We start from the raw sequence: 18794 nt of genomic DNA, 5'->3' as shown, positions 1-18794 counted from the left end.
AAATTAAAAAAATCTTCCAATTTTAAAAAATTCCCTGGATTTTATTTATTTTTTTGGCCTGTTTTTCCCTGGCAGACAGATTCTCACGATTTGAAAATTTCCCTGGATTTTATTTATTTTTTTGGCCTGTTTTTCCATGGCGGATGGATTTACGATTTCACAAGCAGATTGATACTAACAGTTTCCCCGCGGATATCAAGCAAATTTCCTTTCTGATCCGTTAGTTTGAAATTTATCCTTGACAACAATCGATTATGACATCGCAGATAAAACGGATTCACCGGCTCCTTTATTATCAAATAACCCGGAGAGGCGCTAGGTGAAAACGAATACAATATAAATCCCTGCTGCGCCTGATTTGACTCTGACGAATCAACATTGTAGCTGCCCTCGACAACATCCGCGTGAAGATAAATCGCGATAACTTCCGTTATATTAACGATACCTGGCGAGATATGCCGCCCGCCTTTGGTCGGATCATTATCGTGTCTGAGTAATAGCGCTAATTGTTTTTTCTCTGCCCACGCGGCATGTAATTTCGGAAATAAATCATCGATGGTATCAGTGACGGATTTTCTCAGTTTATCAACATCATAATCGGGAAATTTGAAATTTGGTAGCGTTTCCTCGGTTAAACTAAATACTCTCATGAATTTTTGTTTTTCTCCTGAATTTTTGATCAACTCGTATTTGCTAATAGGAAGAACATAATCGGCAATTGATATATCGTCGACTATCGCCCGAATAAACATTTCAAGATAATATTCAACATCATTCGCGAGTTGATTTAAAATCTTCACGCGTTTGATAATTTCGCTACATGAGCCCGATTTATTTAAGATACATTCATGAAAAGATTCCCGCAATAAATTTAATTGTAATTTATGTTCTTGAATAAATTCGTCGAGGGTTTTTCTTACCAAGATACCGTCTATGGGGGCTATTATACTGTTAATGTGGGTAGCGTCGAAGATTTTCACACCGGGGGGAATTTTAGGAAGAGGCAACCACGAGAGAATTCTTTCGTCCCTAAAAGTAAAAGCGAACATTACCCAGTTAAATTTGTGGTTGTTTATGAGGTTGATGGCGCTATCAATCAGAGGCTTGTGTTTGATATCTTGCCTCAATACCTCATCAGTAGTAAAATCTTCCTTTTTTGGCTCCGGTTGCTCTGGAGGAGCTTCCTCGTGCCAACCTGGAATAATAATATCTGGTTTTTCTGGTTTTGCCAGAGGTGCGATTTCAGGCCAACCTAATATGGTCCTAATCGATGATTGGTAAATATCAACGATATATGGCGATTTCACTTCTATCATCGATGATAGTGTTGGTTCGTGCGCAGATATTTTTATTCCCGGAGTAGCATCGCCGGTTATATTTGATATTCTGGTAGTAAATTCCTTATCCAGCTGATCAATTTCGTAACTGCCTGTTGGTATACCGACATATATCCAATCGGGAGTTCCATCGGGTTTGGTTTTGTTGGCAAAAACAAGCGAATTATTCGATGATAATTTACCGAATGATTTCGATCTAACATTAGGCCAGCTGTTGTAGACACGCAATTGTGTTAACGCAATTTCTTTGACGCTGATTGGTGTTGGAAAATTGATGCTAAATTCAGGTTTGGTTGAGCTTAACGATATTAACGTTGTTGTCGGCGGTGTCGTGTTTGTCACGATCTGGGCTAGCTCGGACATTATTAATATTCATTTGTTCAATCTCGGAGTAAATACCGATCATTACCGAAAATTCTGGATCGGAGATAACGCCGTCATTGAGACTCTCCGAAAGCAGCGATGATAATCTCGAATACGCGTCGTTGACCTGGGATAATTTATTCTTGTACAATGATAACTTTTCACTCGTGCACGAGGAGATTTTTTTCGCTACGATATTGAGAACACCAGCGATTGTCGTTGTTGACGAGATTATTATCGTTGCTACGATCGGCGCGATTGTTGTTACCGCGGATAAAATTATTCCAGCACCAGCGACTACCGCGGATACCGCGTACACGGCGACGTCAATGATAACTAATCTACGCTGATATTTCTTTATTTTTGTTTGATACTCGTCGATGAGTTTTTTTAGCGAATCCTGCCATGATCGCGCCTGATTATAACGGTAATCCGATGCGGTCATTTATTAGTTATTTATCTAGCCAATTAGTTGGGGATTCTCTATCTCGGCAACTTTGACCGGCTCGTGGTTGCCAGTTATGTCCCAATCAGATAAATATTCGAAAATTATAAAATAATACACTGGTCCCATGTTGGTTCTATCCGGTGGCGTTAGTTTAAAAGTTTCAGTGTTATTTTTATCCATGGAAATAACGAAAAATCCAGGATAGTATTCATAAATTTCATGGCGATCGTTCGTCACGTTAAATTTTGTTAACTTCGAAATAATATATACCCGATATACACCCTGAATTGGCGCGGTAAAGTTAAAAGAATCATTATCGGGTGTCCAGGTAATATTTTGTGTCTTCAGCACAAATGGTACATAACAGGGAAGATTTTTTGTTTCTACCTCCGCTGGTATCGAAATACGCTCTAATTTTGGAATATCCAACGGTGATATTTTTGTGTTGATTTCGTCAATTTTTTTTAGTCGCATTGATAAGATCCCCGCTCAATTTTGATATTTCACCGAGGTAAACGAATCCGTCGACTTTTTCATTCGCTAATGCGCGTACCGCGTTAATATCATCGTTAATTTTAGTAATATCCTCGTCGATTTTTCTTGTTTTCTCGCTGAGGTCGTTATGTGATGTTCTATCGGCTTTTTGAAATATTAATGCGCGTACCGATTCAATATCTTTGTTGATTTGGGCGATATTCTCGTTGATGGATTTTGTTTTCTCGTGGAGATCATCGTGTGATGTTTTATCGACTTTTTCGTTTACGATTTGGCGTATCGAATTAATATCATCGTTGATGGATTTTGTTTTCTCGTTGTGCGATGTTTTATCAACTTTTTGTTTTATTAATTCACGCATTACGTCAATATCTACGCTGATTTTAGTAATATCCTCGTCGATTTTTCTTGTTTTCTCGCTGAGGTCGTTATGTGATGTTCTATCGGCTTTTTGAAATATTAATGCGCGTGCCGATTCAATCTCTCTGTTGATTTGGGCAATATCTTCGTTTATTTTCTTTGTTTTCTCGATGAGATCGTTATGTGATGTTCTATCGGCTTTTTGAAATATTAATGCGCGTGCCGATTCAATCTCTCTGTTGATTTGGGCGATATCTTCGTTTATTTTCTTTGTTTTCTCGGTAAGATCGCTGTGTGTAGTTGAGGAGGTTTCGATGAATTTTTTTATATCCTCGTCGAGTTTTTTACTGGGATTTTTTGATGTATCGTCTAGTTTTTTAAGATCGTTAGTTAGCTTGGTAAATCTTTTTGTCACTCGGTCCTGAAGATCGTCGTGTAATGCTTTATCGGCCTTTAGAAGCATCGCCGCTGATAGCTCCTTGTCGGATTTTTCTACATCCGCGATATTGGCCTTCAGGGGTAACTTCGCTATAATATCGGCGATATCAGCAATAGATTTTAATACCATCTCCGATTGACGAGTAAATTGACTAATATGATCGCGGTATTCGTCTCGCTTGATTATATCAGTTATTTTGACGTTGCTGGTTTGTAATCTTCCTTCGGTATTTTGAAAAACAGCAACTTCACCAGGGTCCACCTCTGACAGCGATAGAAGATTGTTAATATCGCTCTTGGTTGCGAACTTTGATAGATCGACGTCAGTCACTTCTGCCTTTTCCTTCCTGTAGATAAATCTACCGTAAATATCAACCATGATATTTATCTACGGCGTATTCAAATACAATTTTGTGATACGGACCGGATGATTTTGAAATTGCGTCAAGAATATTAATTGACTCTGGACCGCATATTGGCGGATCCGCTAATGTCTGCGTTGGAAGTGTCGAATACCAAATCGGAAGATTTAGTTTTGACACATAGCTGATAAATTCATTTGGCGGTGCTAATCCATAAGAGTCAAAATAAACGACTTCGCGAGGATTAATCGCGTATGCAACCCAGTGTGTGCCAGGGCCGGTATTTTTATCGAGATTAATTATTCCCGTCTCGGTAGGGTTTGGTTTGTTTGGTAGTTGATCTCGCATAAATACGCCTCTGAAAAATTTTATTTTTTTTTTCTTTGCTTCGTTGATTAGATCTAAATTTGAATAGGCCGTGCTAATCTTAGGCCGGATCCGTATGGGGGGCGTCTTAGATAAAGGCCGGATCCTTTTTGTTGTTTTTGCAACATTTTCGCGATTAAGGGAGAGAGGACGGGAAGTAACCCTCCCTTTTTTTTACGGTATCCACTTCCGATAACTTGTCTTGTTACTGTGGAACCTACTTGGGAACCTATGCCTGTTAGCGCGCCTAATCCTAATGCCTTTCCAATCATCGGAAGAGCCAATTTCGCTAGCCCCAATAGAGGAAGAATTCCGCCTGTTTTGACCATGTCTCTGATGGCGCCTATAGAAAGACTCACATGAACACCGGAATTTGCTGATTTGGCCTTGGTAAATCGTTCACGTTGACCTCTAGTTAGCGACAGTTTGTTAGGTCCACCGTGAATCTGATCGTTTTTCAGTGTTAATTTCATACCGCATCGCTTTGATATCGCTGTTTGGAGTTTTTTCATCTGACCTGGGGTCAGAGTTACACTGACGTGTTCGTATGGCATATTAATAATCGCTTAATCTAAATTTGGAATTTGTCACATATTCTCGACAGGAGCGTCAATAATTCTCATTCTGCCGCTGATGCCTTCCAAGATCATTGTTCTATCACTGAGGATTACCGCGATGGCTCTTGCTACTTGTCCACCTGTGTCAATTCTGGCTTTGAAATGGATATCAACGACGGATTGTTTTACCAAATCGAGATGCTCCAGGGAAAAGTAATAGATAGGATAGCGAGTATTAAAATCTATCTGTGATATTTGTAATCCTGTATCGATATTTTGATCGCGTCCCATGAAACTTAACAAGCGATGATATGCACGGGCCGTCGAATAGGTGGGAAAATTAATTGATATTTCCTCGGATGGTTCTTGTTGGCCGTTTATTCTCAGTGATACGTTTGTTGCTGCGAAATTGTCAAATATCATATGACTGTGAGTTTGATCGTATCTATTTGTGTTTTGGAGAACTATAAAGATATGCCTAGGTGCCGAAAAGCCCTGCTGTGATGCAATTCGCCAGGTAAATATTCCGTTGATATTAATGTCGGTAAAGTCGGTTGTTGTTGTTAACCAGGACATAACGGATTTACCACCTTGGTTCATAAATGACAATAATTTTTCTTCCACAAGTATCGATGGAGTTATTGCTGGCATCCACAAGGTAAATTTGTTTAGGATTACCTTGCCTGCATCAGGAACAGTAGCATTGTCTCTCCAGATAGCTCTATCATTACTCGCGGGGTCTCGAATAAACGAAATAGTATGTTTCGCTCCGTAGATAACTTTTCTGAAGTGTCTACAAAATCCAAAAATGTGGGATAGTGGAATTGCACAGGAGAATCTTAAACTAGGACCAACCAGCATTGTTTTCCGCGTGGCAAATCCGAGATTGTAATTGGGATTGGTGTCGATCATTACCGCCATCTGGGTGGCTGGATTAGCACCAGCTGCATCATTCGGTATAGCGAGATTATACTGGATATGATCTGCGCTGTCGTTAGTATCCTTGGCGAACATCATACTAGGACCAGCTGACCTGGTAAAATCATCCGAGTATCTGGCCATACCTATCACCGTCGTTGCAACATCAGCGTTATCTGTAATTGATTCAATTTCTCTTCCATCAATCGTGTAGGTGACGCTCTTGAATAAAGCCATAATTCCGTTATTGACAAATCCAACTTTGGAATCTGCTGGATAATCGGTATCATTAGCTCTCCTTAGTTCGCCACCAAATTCAATATATGCCTCTGATGGAAGAAAATATCTCGTTGTGTCGTGAACTTGAATTTCAATGCGATTAGGTGCATCTGGTGTCACTGCGTCGTATGAAAAATACTGGAAATCTCGCACGGATGTGTCTCTGCCTACAGGCTCGTCCATGTCAAACACTTAATTTGACACTTGTGCGAACATTTATTATTAAGAACATCATCTAAAACGAAGACCACTGCCTGAAATGAAGCTTGTATTTACTAGATTTGTCTTAGCAATTTCCTTTGCTAGATTTGTGTTAGCGACTTCCTGTGCTAGATTTGTCTTAGCAACTTCCTGTGCTAGATTTGTCTTAGCAACTTCATGCGCTAGATCGTTTATTTTTTTATTTGCTGCGTCATGTATGACTTTGCTGATTTCGGGTGGCATTTCTCTGGTGATAGGCAATTTGACGGGTTGTTTTTTGCGCATTAAATTTAATATTTTACTTTTGACAACATTGAAGCCTTTACTGGCCAAATTACTGATACCAGAAATGGCAGTCTCGCCGATTTTTCCTATTGCTTTTAACCCGAGCTGTTTGATCACGGGTCCAATTTTAGGTATTATTCGCGTAAAAAGACTTCCAATAATATCGCCGAATCCATTACCGTGTATATATCTATATACGGGCAATCGAGAGTTTACTACGCGGACCTGTCTGGGTCTGCGCTGATATTTGTGAACAATCATATTATTTCAATTGTGTTGTTTTAATCGATGAGCTCATCGACAAGTTCCTTGTAAATGTGAGAATTAATGACACCGCCGCGGAATAATCGCTGACAAATATCTGAGGCCTCGTTGATTATTTCACGGGAGTTATTTCCAGCTCGTTTTCCTCCGATTAATACCTCGAGGCGAGATACGTCGTTGACAACACTGTCAGGGCAAATGGTATATCCGCTTCCTGTCTTTGGTTCTGGTGTTGATGGTTCGCTAAACCACTCCGTTAACACGTCCTCCTCTTCCTCTTCCTTTTCTTTTTCTTCTTCATTTTTTTGTATTATTTTTTTGATAAAATCTTGGTAACCCGGGTCATCAAGATTGATGGATTTTTTCTTTGAAGCAAAATATACCGCGGGAACCCAACTTTCTTTAGTAAATTTATTAACGCGTCCCGACTTCAAATATTTACCTCTTTCATCGAAGCCAAATCTGGCAATATCGATTAAAATATCCTCGCCTTTGTTGAAAAAATCGGAGGAATCTTCGTCGAAATGTGTGCGCGGAAAAGTTCCTGAGATATTGGTTCCCTTATCTGTTGGTGGAAGCACCTGAGATGTATCAGATGATTTTATTTGGGATATTTTCTTTGGTTTCGAAGATTCAGGTTTTTCTTCCACCCTCTTAGGTTGACTCATATTATACGTGAATCTATCCCGTGCCGATTTACGAAATTCATTAAAAATCGCGTCGCCCTTAGGTATCCTGGATAAATTAAATTTAGCTCGGTATAAATTTCTGATCCAAGATTCTCGCGTTTTAATTTTATCTAATCCATCCTTCGTTAAAAACTTCGATCTAGCATTAAAAGAATCCTCAGCAAATGCGCCAAATTTATCAATATTATTACCAAATAATTTAAATTGCTTTTCCATTGTTGTCCAACCATCATCAGTAAATTTATCTTTTATTTCTTCACGAGGCTCTCTACCGCTTTCCTCTTCTTCTTCTTCCTCTTCTTCTTGCTCTGGTTGTTCTTGAGACAATTGTGCTTGTTTTTGCTGCAATTGTTCTCGCAGCGCTTGTGTTTGTGCTTGCATTTGTGCTTTTGTTCGCGCCTGCTGTATTTGTCCCTGTAGCTTTTGTGCTTGTGCTCGCACTCGTGCTTGTGTTTTTTCTTGACGCGTTTGTGTTTGTTCTTGATGAATTTGCTCAAGCTGACCCGGAACCGCTCTAGTGTGTTCCTCAATATCTCTCGTCATGGGAATAAGCCCCTTCTTCCTAAGTTCCTTATCTTTCTTTTCATCACCGTATGCGACTTGTTCGATTGCTCCAGTGACTGGACTCAACAACTTTGACGATATCTCAGTAATTCCATATTGCGTGTCTTCGTAATCACGAACTTTTTTCTTAAATAATTGCTTTGCCGGGATAAGTTTCCTTACTGCCGCTAACTCTTCTCGCGCTAATCTGGCAGAGTGAGGCTCTCCAACTGTACTAGCTTTCGGACTCATATTATTTTCAACTATATTGTTTTAATGCGAGGTAAAATTAGGATCAGCAGCCAAATCTTCGCAAACTTTGTCGACACCAGAATAAATTTCCCCCCCCCCCCTTTTTTACTTGTCTAGAATCATTGAATTTGCACACAAAAAATTGCAGTCGGGAGTGAATTTACGCAAATTAATTTTCGTAGGAAGGCTTATTTTTGAAATCTGAGGCTTCTACGGAGAAAGTTCTCGTAGGAAGCTTTATTTGGTCTGGAACGTCTGGTCTGTAGAACTTCCCTGCTGCTTTGCTCTTGCTGTTCCCGAGACAGGATTTCGTTAGTGACAAGATTTCATTCAGCGCAGAATGGATAACATTTGTGAGCATCGTGAAGATATTCAAGATAAACGAGATCGACCTCGACGAAATAGCATACGTCGTCCCCGAATCCTGCTCGTTTCTGGTGGTAAATCTTAATCATTTATGTGAATTCAAAATCTGATATTATTCCATCGCTAAGGCCTAATGTTATCAACGACGATAGTGTGGAGTATTCTAGCGTCTCTGTAATCAATTTTATTGTATACTCATGTAAATATATTTTCCCTACTGTTGATAGCAATACGCCTGTTCCAGCGATAACAGCGGACACCAAATACACAATTATGTCAGCGACATCTACTCGTCTGCGATATTTTATTTTAACTTTTACGGTATACTCGTCAACGATACTTTTCAGTTTGGTTTGACACTCACATACTTGTTTGCATCTGTATGTTGAACATCGATTGGGCAATTAATTATATTTCAGCAGCTGGTTGTTGTTGTTGTTGTAGGGTTTAACGCCATTTTTCAGCACGCGATAGGCTATACATGGCGACCTGTATTAATGGTGGAGGAAGAACCCGGGAAAACCCCGGAAAGAACCACCGACCCACGAGAAGCTACTGGCAAACTTTCTCACATACCCACGTTGGCTGAATCCGAGACTCGAACCCACGCAGACAGAGGTGAGATGGCAGTGATCCGTAACGTACAGCGCCTTGGACCACTCGGCCACTCGGGGCCCTAGCAGCTGGTAGTTTAGCGACTAATTCAAGACACCAATAGTATAACAAACCTAAATTTGTTTCTTCGGGTTCCACAACAATGATTTCCTCGTAGTTCTGTTGCACCATCACTACCATATATCCAGAGGATCCGATTAGTGGATAACGCCGCACAATTGTAGTAGATATCGTAAATGTCGTAGTATCTAGTACTGAGAACCTGTATTTACCGGTAACCTCAGTACGATATTTGATGGATTTATTTAGTGGTGTCCATAATGAATGATCAAGACGCTACCGTACACACGACACTGTCGTTGATCGTTTTGATGTCAGAGAGGTTAATGCCTAACTGTTGGCTTTCCAAAGAAATCATCAACGATTCCATTCATTTGTTTGCACAAATGTATAAACGATTATACATGATTATGATATCTAGATATAAATGTAGTAATTAAATTATTGATTGTCATTAACGAGCTCATCATCGGGATGTTACTATCATCGACGTATTTCTTTGTTGCAGCGTCATCGTTTGATTCTAGTTCTCCAAGGTCATTAATTGTATTATTAGACATATTGACAGAACCAGTTATTTTATCACCTGCGGTTTGTAAGCGATCGTTGATCTCAGTTCTGATCGTGTTGTTGTTGCTGTCTACGTATCTTTTTGTTACCACATCATCGTCTGATGCTGGTTCTGTCACATTAATAATTGTATTTTTTACTCATGCTGCGATCCCCATGCATAATATATCTCCAATTATTCTGATGCGTTCAGTAATCTCTCCCACGATTGACAGAACTGATTCCTCCGAGTTTTTAATTTTACCGTTTTTAGTAAATACCACTAAGGTATTTGAGGTCGATTCTGGAACCCGCAGAATAATATTTGTTAACGGAATATTGCTCGCCTTTAATAGTCGTTATTTTTCCAGAAAAAACAACGACTTCATTTTGGTCCATATTTGCGAGACTCAAAAGGTTAGCGAGTTCATCCTTGACCTCGTCAAGTATTTTTTACATATTTCGATAAGTCGCCTTGCTGAGTTTTACTCAGGCGATAAGATTTTCCGTAAATATCTACCAGTATACTTTAAGATTTGTTCAAAACGACAGTGAATTTATCACCCTGACCATTACGGGTCAATATTGACCATTATGTATGATCATCTTAATGTCTTGTCCCTGAATTGATTGTATATCCTCAATCACTGTGGTAATCAACAGCGATTTCATCAATGAGAGACTGATAAAGATTAATGTCCATGATACCGCCTATACATAATATTTGACAAACATCAGTTACTTCGTTATTAATTTCTGGGGAATTTGTATCGGGTTGTTTTCCGCCAATCATTATTTCTAGTCGTTCAACATCGGCAAGGACGTTGCTGGGACATGGATTAATAAGACCACTTCCCCCCCCCCCCCCCGAACCTGAACCACTACGACTTCCAGTGGCGCCGGGGGACTGGTTGCTTTGATTGTTGTGTTTGTGGTTGTTGTAATATTGGATGTGGTAGTTGTTGTTGTTGTTTTGTTTGTTTTACTACTGGATGTGGTTATAATTTCGTCGTTGTAAGATATATATATATATATATATATATATATATATATATATATATATATATATATATATATATATATATATATACACTCCATGTATAAATGCAATATGTATTATATCATCATTTCGGTGCCTGATCAACTCCGTGGAGCATGCGAAATATCCATTTGTACCAGGCTTCACGACTTACATTATCATCAGCTTACTGGGGTTTTATAAATTATTCTCTCTAATAAGATCAGTACACGGCAAGCGCAGGTAATCAATCCACTTCAATATATTTTATGAAGGAAATATTCTTTTCGGTAAATTTATCATTCACTTCAGTTCTGACTCTTACTTGTTTTGGTTTTATTTCTGGTTCTGGTTTACGATTGTTTATATCACCTATTTCAGCATGGGCTTCGTCATTACCTTGAAGTATTTATCGGGTTAGTTGAGCAGCAATATTTCACCTGGAAGATCTCATACAATTGTTTTTGATTCTTTTAAGTTCTTTCTAATGTTTTTCCAGTTGTTTTAGCGGTTTGTTCCAATGTGGGAAGGAGACCTTTGGTAGCCTTTGTAACTCATTCAGTATCCTTCGTAACCGATATTAATAATTATTATGCACCTTCTGTACATTCTCCCTGAGACTCCTGACGCTCTTTTAGTTATTGCTTGACATAATCAATGATGGGGAGATATTTCCTAATTGCCTCAAGTTGCTCCCGAGCTAATCTAGCTCTGTGACATTCCATAATTGATATAATGCTGATTTATTTACTCACACAGCAGCAGAGAGGATGACGACCAATAATGAGTGTCCGTGTGGGTAAACGAACACGCATAGCAATCTGAAAACACGAGCGACAAAGATAAAGTAACAAAATGAGCTAGCCCAATTAAAGAAAATCTCAGTAGGATAGAGGCTTCGGTTTGACGATATTGATCTTGTATTTTCATTTATTTCGTCGACTTTCTCCAAAATTGGTCTGTTCTCCCTCCCTGCTGCTGACTGGTAGCATTAAATGTATTGATGCGTCGATATAGAGATGAATCGTTTCATCCCAAGCTATCCAATAAATTAGACCAAGTTACTACCGTAATGTGAACTTCAATGTTTTTGATGGTTGATTCTAAATGAGAGATGAGATTATACTTGCAAGGCTAGTGGCAATTCAATTTTAAGAACATTGTATATGCTTGAATATCTTATAAATTATTTAGGAACATTTTAAGTTGCGTAAATGTTACTTGCTTACTGGCATGATAATGTATTTTTAGATTGTTTTGTACTCACCTTTTCCAATTTATCTCTTTCTTCCTGAAATAACAAAACGAACATGATTTTAGAAATGGTGAACCTATCTCAGTTTTTTCGGTTTCAAGGGAATAGGGATGCGCATTAACATAAAATATAATTACAGTGTATTTTCTTAAATTACGATGAGCAGTCAATACTGCTACATATTTGATACCATTTTCAGTAAGAGTTTTTGTTTTCAGTAAGTGTTTGTGTATAGATAGATGGGTGTTAAGGAGGGGATGCACCACGAGTATAATGACATTACTTTTCCTTCTCAGGACAGCTTATCTACCTTTTTTTCCCCACTTGATACTAAGCTTTCACCTCTGGCCCCAATAAGCTGTTAGCATGCGACAACATTTACGCCCCATCAAACCGCTTCGATAGGTGGGCTAAACCATGTGAGGATCTCGAACACTAGGTGAAATAGAGCTCTTCCCATAATCCTAAACGTCTACAAACTGATGAGGAGTTCTATCTTATGGAGATTCTCAAGGATTCTGGATAGCAAACTGGAAGACCTGCCGAATGGACAGGCAACTGCCGAGGAGGACTGGGCCTTCTTTAGAGACAATGTCTATTTCACCACCCTCTTACAACTGGGACAGACGGCACTCAATACCCAGTAATGTTTTGATTAGATGGATCAGGAGATATTGGCACTGGTTATGCGACTTTAATCAGCCTCCAAGACGGTATTCTTGACCAGTATCCTCAGTACAGTTCAGTCGAAGCTTCGCAAGATGCAAGGATCCTTTCTCAGAAATAAAATAAAACCAGATTGAGGCCTATGTAGACAGAAACGACCCAGAGGTTTCTACGACCACCTGAGAGCGTAGTCTACGATAGCGGGTCCTCTGGCTCCTCTATTTCTCAGTGTGGACGGGACAACCACTTACTAAAAAGGCTAAGAACCTGGATCAATGGACCGAACAATTGAATTATATCATCACCAGTCCATGACCCTCAAGGATTAATCTATATAACGTTTGTCTCAAGTGGAAACTGTTGCTGGGTTGGACAATCGACCAATTATGCAAGAGGTTAAGAAAGCAACCAGTCGCTTATCTTGTGGAAACCACCTCAGGCTCATATGCCATTCCTTCCGAGGTATACATAGCAGGGTGACCTGTAATACTGCAGAAACACACAAACTTTGTTCAAACAATACGGAATGAACGAGCGGGTCCAACATGAATTTAAAGCTGGGTATATTGTCCAACGGGAAAAGCGAAAGGGCAAATGGCAGTGCTGAAACAACCAATGATGAATCAGATAATTCTCCCTCTGCAGTCAATGGCAAGACAATTTCTCGCAACCTGCTCAATCGCCTCGTTCATTATAACGTGTAATAAAATTATTTTCTTCCTGGGTAGTAAGTGTCATTTCGTAATTGCGGACGCCTATAAAGTATAGAAAATGGCTATTATTCCCCACAAACTTTGCTTTTGTGACCAGGACAGTGATATTTTAAAATCAACCTATTTTCCAGAATATTCCAGAACTTCTATCACTTTTTAGAACTTTCCAGTAATATAAATAGTAGTATAAATACAGGGACCTTAAGCCCGCCAATTCAGTTTAGTTCTAGCTGCCTAAGTTGATACATATCTGCATTTTTACTGAGATGTCATCAATAGACTGCAAGCATCCGGCAGATGCATTTTGCTATGTCCGTGGCCATTTTATCAAGACAAGAGCGAAAAAGTACTCAATGTTAGCATCTGCTAAGATGTGTGAGGCCTACAAGGCATAATTCAGCATGCCTGTCAGGGAACAAGACAAACCCTGGGCACTTCATTTCACCTGCGAGCACTGCAAAACATCTCTGGAAGGTAAGATGAACAATTGTTCCTCGGAAATTTATGTTATAAAATGTGTTAAAATTTTAAAGTTGCAAAGGTTTTACATTTTTAAGTGTATAATGTTCCATGTTATTGTAAAATATATCATATCTGGAAAATGTTGCGAGACTGTCTTAGACATTAGTCATGGGTGAAATAAATGTATTCATATCGGATGGTACAGAGGGGAAAAAAGAGTCACCAAGTACATTATCTCTATAATTAGGCGTGAACCCACTGACCACTCAAACAACTGCTACGGCTGCATGGTGGACACTACCAAACGCTGGACGGGCAAGAATGCACCTGCTTTCACGTATCCCAAACTTCCTTCATTCATCGGCCCGGTGCCACACTGCCTTGAGCTCCGCTTACCCACTCTTCTGGTGGAAGAGAGAGAGATCAGCCGTCTTTAGAAGATAACATCAAGTCAGAGAGCGAGAAAGATCCAGGTGACAATTTCAGAGGTGGAGCTGAGGAGAGAAACCCATACTACCCCAACCTAAAAGACCTGAACCACTTGGTCAGAGATCTTAGTCTCACCAACTTCAATGGCGAGTTTCAAATTGAAATTTGTTGGATGAAAGTGTGCAAGTCTCATATCTGGAAGCGTCATCAAGCTTTATTCAGCTTCTTCACAGGTCAAGATTGGCTCTGCTTCTGCAACAATATGACCAGTTTATTCGAGGCAATCAGAATCGCCTGTTACCATAATGAGTGGCGCATCTTCACTGACAGCTCATCCAGGAGCTTCAAAGCCGTGTTGCTCAATAATCGGATCAAGTACCCTTCTCTTCCCCTGACTCACTCGGTGCACCTCAAAAGTGGATTACAACAGCATAAAGACCTTGCTGGACTCCTTGAAGTATGATGAGTACGGAGGGAAGGTCATCGGAGACTTTAAAATGGTTGCATTCCTGATGGGTCTCCAAGGCGGTTGTACCAAGTTTCCCTGCTATATTAGCCGTTGGAACAGCAGGGACACCAAGGCTCACTACCATATGCGGCACTGGCTACAGCGAACCGAGTTCATATTACATTTGGGAGCTGATTCGTGAAAGTGATTTACTGTATAATCGTAAATCTTACTTTAGTATAAATACATGTCAATTTTAATTCATATTTTTGTCTGACTTTACATGAACTAAAATACACAAATTAACCCGTTTTTTCATTGGAAAAAGTTAAATTAAGAAACATAATCCGTCCTGGTCACACAAGCAGAGGTTGTGGGTAACAATAGCTATTTCCTATACTTTTTGGGCATAAGCAATTAAGAAAGAACACTTACTACCCACGAACAAAAATTGTGTTACGTAGTGTAATTATCTTGAACATAGTCTAATTATGGATGACCTGTGTGGTTTTCGCGCAGGCCTTAGGAAGTCCACGCAATATTCGCCACACGACAACTCCAGGAGTAATGCGAAGAGCAACACAGAGACCTCTTAGCATCCTGAGTTGATATGACCATGGAGTGCGATACAGTTAGCTGAGATGGTATTTGGAAAATCATTGCAAAATTTGGCTACCCGTATAATTTCATCAAAGTCGTTCACCGGTTTCACGATGGCATTATGTCCCACATAGTGAACGATGGCGAACCTTCTGATGCCTGCCCAGTCAAAATTGTGTCAAAGAAGGATATGCCTTGGCGCGCACACTTTCAAAATTATGTTCATTGCCATGCTCACAGATGCGTTCCAAAACAGTGATGAGGGATCCATCTCACATACCTGACTGACGTAAATATGTTCAACCCTGGGTAACTGCATGCAGTCACGAATCGAAATAAACAGTTAGAAGTGAATTTTTATCTGAAAATGACTGCTCCCTCAAAAATGCTAGCCCAGAAGAAGGCATGCAGATCAGCAGAGACAGGTTTGCTGAGATATGTAACAACCACGCCCTCACAATCACCACCCAACATACTGAAGTTATTTGTCAGCCTGCCACTGGGAACTAACTTTTGAACAGACCATCACAGTGAAGGATCGCAAACTCCAGGCTGTCGACATCTTCAAGTACCTGTCAAGAGCGGTCAACATTGACATTGATGTCAACAGCAGAATTCTTTTATTTTTATTATTTTGAGAGACTATGCGTGAATGTGTGGGGTCGCAGTATAATCAGCCTTACAATCAAACTGAATATACCTTTCTTCAGTGCTCACCGCTCTCGTGTATGCTAGTGGGACGTAGACTGTCTATAGCAGACATTCATGACAACTTAATTCCGCATGAGCTGTCTCCGAAGGAATACGCGGATAAAATGACAAACAAAATTTAGACACCGAGTTAATCACGATGGCCGAAATCCTATCTGTTTCACGCTGTTTCAGAGAGCCCATGCTAGCTGGGCAGGACACATCATCCGTATACCTGAGGAACTTATTGCAAAACAGCTTCTCCATGGCTAACTCTAGAGTGAAACTGCGCCGTTGGAGGACATTTGAACAGCTTCAGGGAGGCACGGACTATGTCTTTGAAAACCATACGCATCAGAGGTGTCTCACATGCGCAGGACTTAACCTCACAGAGCAGTAAACTCCGATTAAAACAGCAGAAAATAGCAGAAACGCAGAGAAAATGTGTCACTCTTAAGTCCGTTTGTATTGGTTATCGTGTCATGTGCTAAAAAGTGTCATCGTATTCATATGTCAAGTATTCAACTGGTAATGTTTGCATTTAGTATGACGTGTTTCAGTTTGTCATCAAGCCCTCGATTGAATACATACACATGTTAATATTTAACACTATACAATAATCTACTTTTCATTCCTAGAAAAATGAAAGAAAAGTGACGTCAGCCACAGTAGCTCCATAACCTGTTTTCCTATTTGTAAACCAAGAACTGCGGCAAGCCCGAAAAAGACAATTAGCTCCAATTTCATGGAAAGATATCCCAAACAAAACGTAGTTATACATGTTATTAAATATAAACCCACCAACAAAATATAGTGGTTTGTGAACACAACACATAGGTTTGTCTTCCTGTATTGATCAAACCAATACTAGAGAAATTATCGGTTATTATCCCCACATTACTATCAGATCAAAGTGTACACACCATATCCATGTAACCAAGCAGAGCGTAATCATCATTCTATAACTCTCTGACCCAAGGGTATATACCCCATATCGATGTAACCAATAATATGGCAGCAATCGGTAAATAGCACTGTATCACTACCAGCCACAAGTATATACACGCCATGTTGAGGTAACCAATCGTAGACTGAGGGTCACTACTAGATCCACTATCTTACACGTACGCACTACCAGCATACGATTGGTTTTCTTTTGCTTCCACATAAAACTGTTTTGCATGAAGTAGTGACATAAATGAAGAAATTTGAAGAGCTTCATAACACAGATAAATGTGTACATTTTAAGAAGGTAATGCTGGAAATAAACGTTAAGAATACAGAGAATAAACCACATCAGTTGAGTTTAGCTGTAGTTTCATAAGCAATATGCATGATAACACATATGCATGGTTTTATTTGCGAACATATGTGCGACACTATATACAGTTAAATTACAAAGGCAGATACAGTAGTAGCATATATTGGAAAATGGGATTAAAAGAAAATATTGTAGAAATTGTAATTGATTGGACACCTACTATATAACATGCACTGTGTATCATTACGCACTTAGACTGTTTACTCATCTGTGTCTTAATATCTTAAGTGAAATGGTTTATAAAGTAATACATAATTAGTACAAGTAAATTACACGTCATAAAGAGTAGACACTGTTTGTGACGATAACAATAAACTTAAACTACGTCCTATATATGATATTGTTAATATGCTAACATATCAGTGGCAAATGAACTGATGACCAGTATCAAACACACAATGGTAACCGTAACGTCATGTCGGCGTTCAGAGCTGACAATTCAAGTATGGCTGTAGGTCACTTTTGTTTCGAATTTGATTACACGTGTTTAAATCACATGTATTCGATCTGTTTGAGTCGTCACTTCTCATGCATCCATATTCCTTTGAAAGGCCATAATTTACTCGCCCGGGTCATCCCTAAACAAATAAATGTTAAATTACGTGGACATTTTTGCACAGGGTCACCCTACAATTATGACCAAGTATGAAGACTTTTGATAGTTGCGGACTCTATTGATAAAATCAAAGCAGCGTGCATTGAAAACAAATTCGTACAACCTTCTTATTCGTTTTTGATAGGCGAGACATCCTCTTTTCTTAGTCCAGATTAATACCTGACCAACATTGTAAAGTCCACAGTAATCAATTTTTGACGATATTTAATTTGCAAAACATTCACAATCAGGAATGAATATAGTTTGATTTAACTATTTTAATAATTATTATTTCATTTAACTTGACTGAATGCGCAAACATGACTGACATACGCCTTAACTAGGTACAGCATTGGATTTCTGTTCTAATTGATAGTGTGATAGGTATAAATGTTCATACGTGTTAGAGTCATTATTCGATGTTTGGCGGTGACTCTTTTAAGCCGTAAGTTCCCGGATAATGTTCTTGGATCCCTTATATTATGTAACATAGACTCGTGAAGTTCCTCTTTGTATTATCTAACATAGACTCGTGAAGTTTGTCTTTGTATTATGTAACATAGAATCGTGAAGTTTCTCTTTGTATTATGTAGCATAGACTCGTGAAATTTCTCTTAGTATTATGTAACATAGACTCGTCAAGTTTCTCTTTGTAATATCTAACATAGACTCGTGACGTTTCTCTTTGTATTATGTAACATATTATACAGAGTACAATCTGTAGACATGTGTCTCGATTCTAACTGGTGTAAGAACAGTGCCATTGTTGATCTTATTCGTTTACATAAGGTAAGTATGTCTCATGGTTTGATTGTAGGTGTGTGGGTGTGTGCATTTTAACGAGAAAGAT

At 39.2% G+C, this 18794-nt stretch overlaps 1 protein-coding gene and 1 long non-coding RNA gene across 4 annotated transcripts in view; one reads left to right on the top strand and one right to left on the bottom strand.

Moving 5' to 3' along the window:
- Positions 1–18794, bottom strand: part of LOC149769958 (E3 ubiquitin-protein ligase TRIM33-like) — an 80425-nt gene that overhangs the window by 57595 nt on the left and 4036 nt on the right. For both annotated transcript variants that reach the window (XM_089949618.1, XM_089949617.1), the window contains exon 2: positions 12033–12056. In XM_089949618.1, coding sequence (XP_089805744.1) covers positions 12033–12056 — 24 coding nt within the window. The remainder of the gene's footprint in view (positions 1–12032; positions 12057–18794) is intronic.
- The window catches only part of LOC149769957 (uncharacterized), a 35284-nt gene continuing 24976 nt past the window's right edge, over positions 8487–18794 (top strand). Inside the window, exon 1 of one of the 2 annotated variants that reach the window (XR_016418998.1) lies at positions 8487–8597. This is a non-coding gene — a long non-coding RNA (uncharacterized LOC149769957). Of the gene's footprint in view, positions 8598–18536; positions 18734–18794 lie in introns of those variants that run through there. The other variant, XR_016419000.1, reaches the window with a different exon arrangement.

This window comes from Sinohyriopsis cumingii, unplaced genomic scaffold (assembly GCF_028554795.1).
Source record: "Sinohyriopsis cumingii isolate HCF-2022 unplaced genomic scaffold, ASM2855479v2 utg002932l, whole genome shotgun sequence".
NCBI lineage: Eukaryota > Metazoa > Mollusca > Bivalvia > Unionida > Unionidae > Sinohyriopsis > Sinohyriopsis cumingii.
This window is presented reverse-complemented; position numbering and strand designations above follow the sequence as displayed.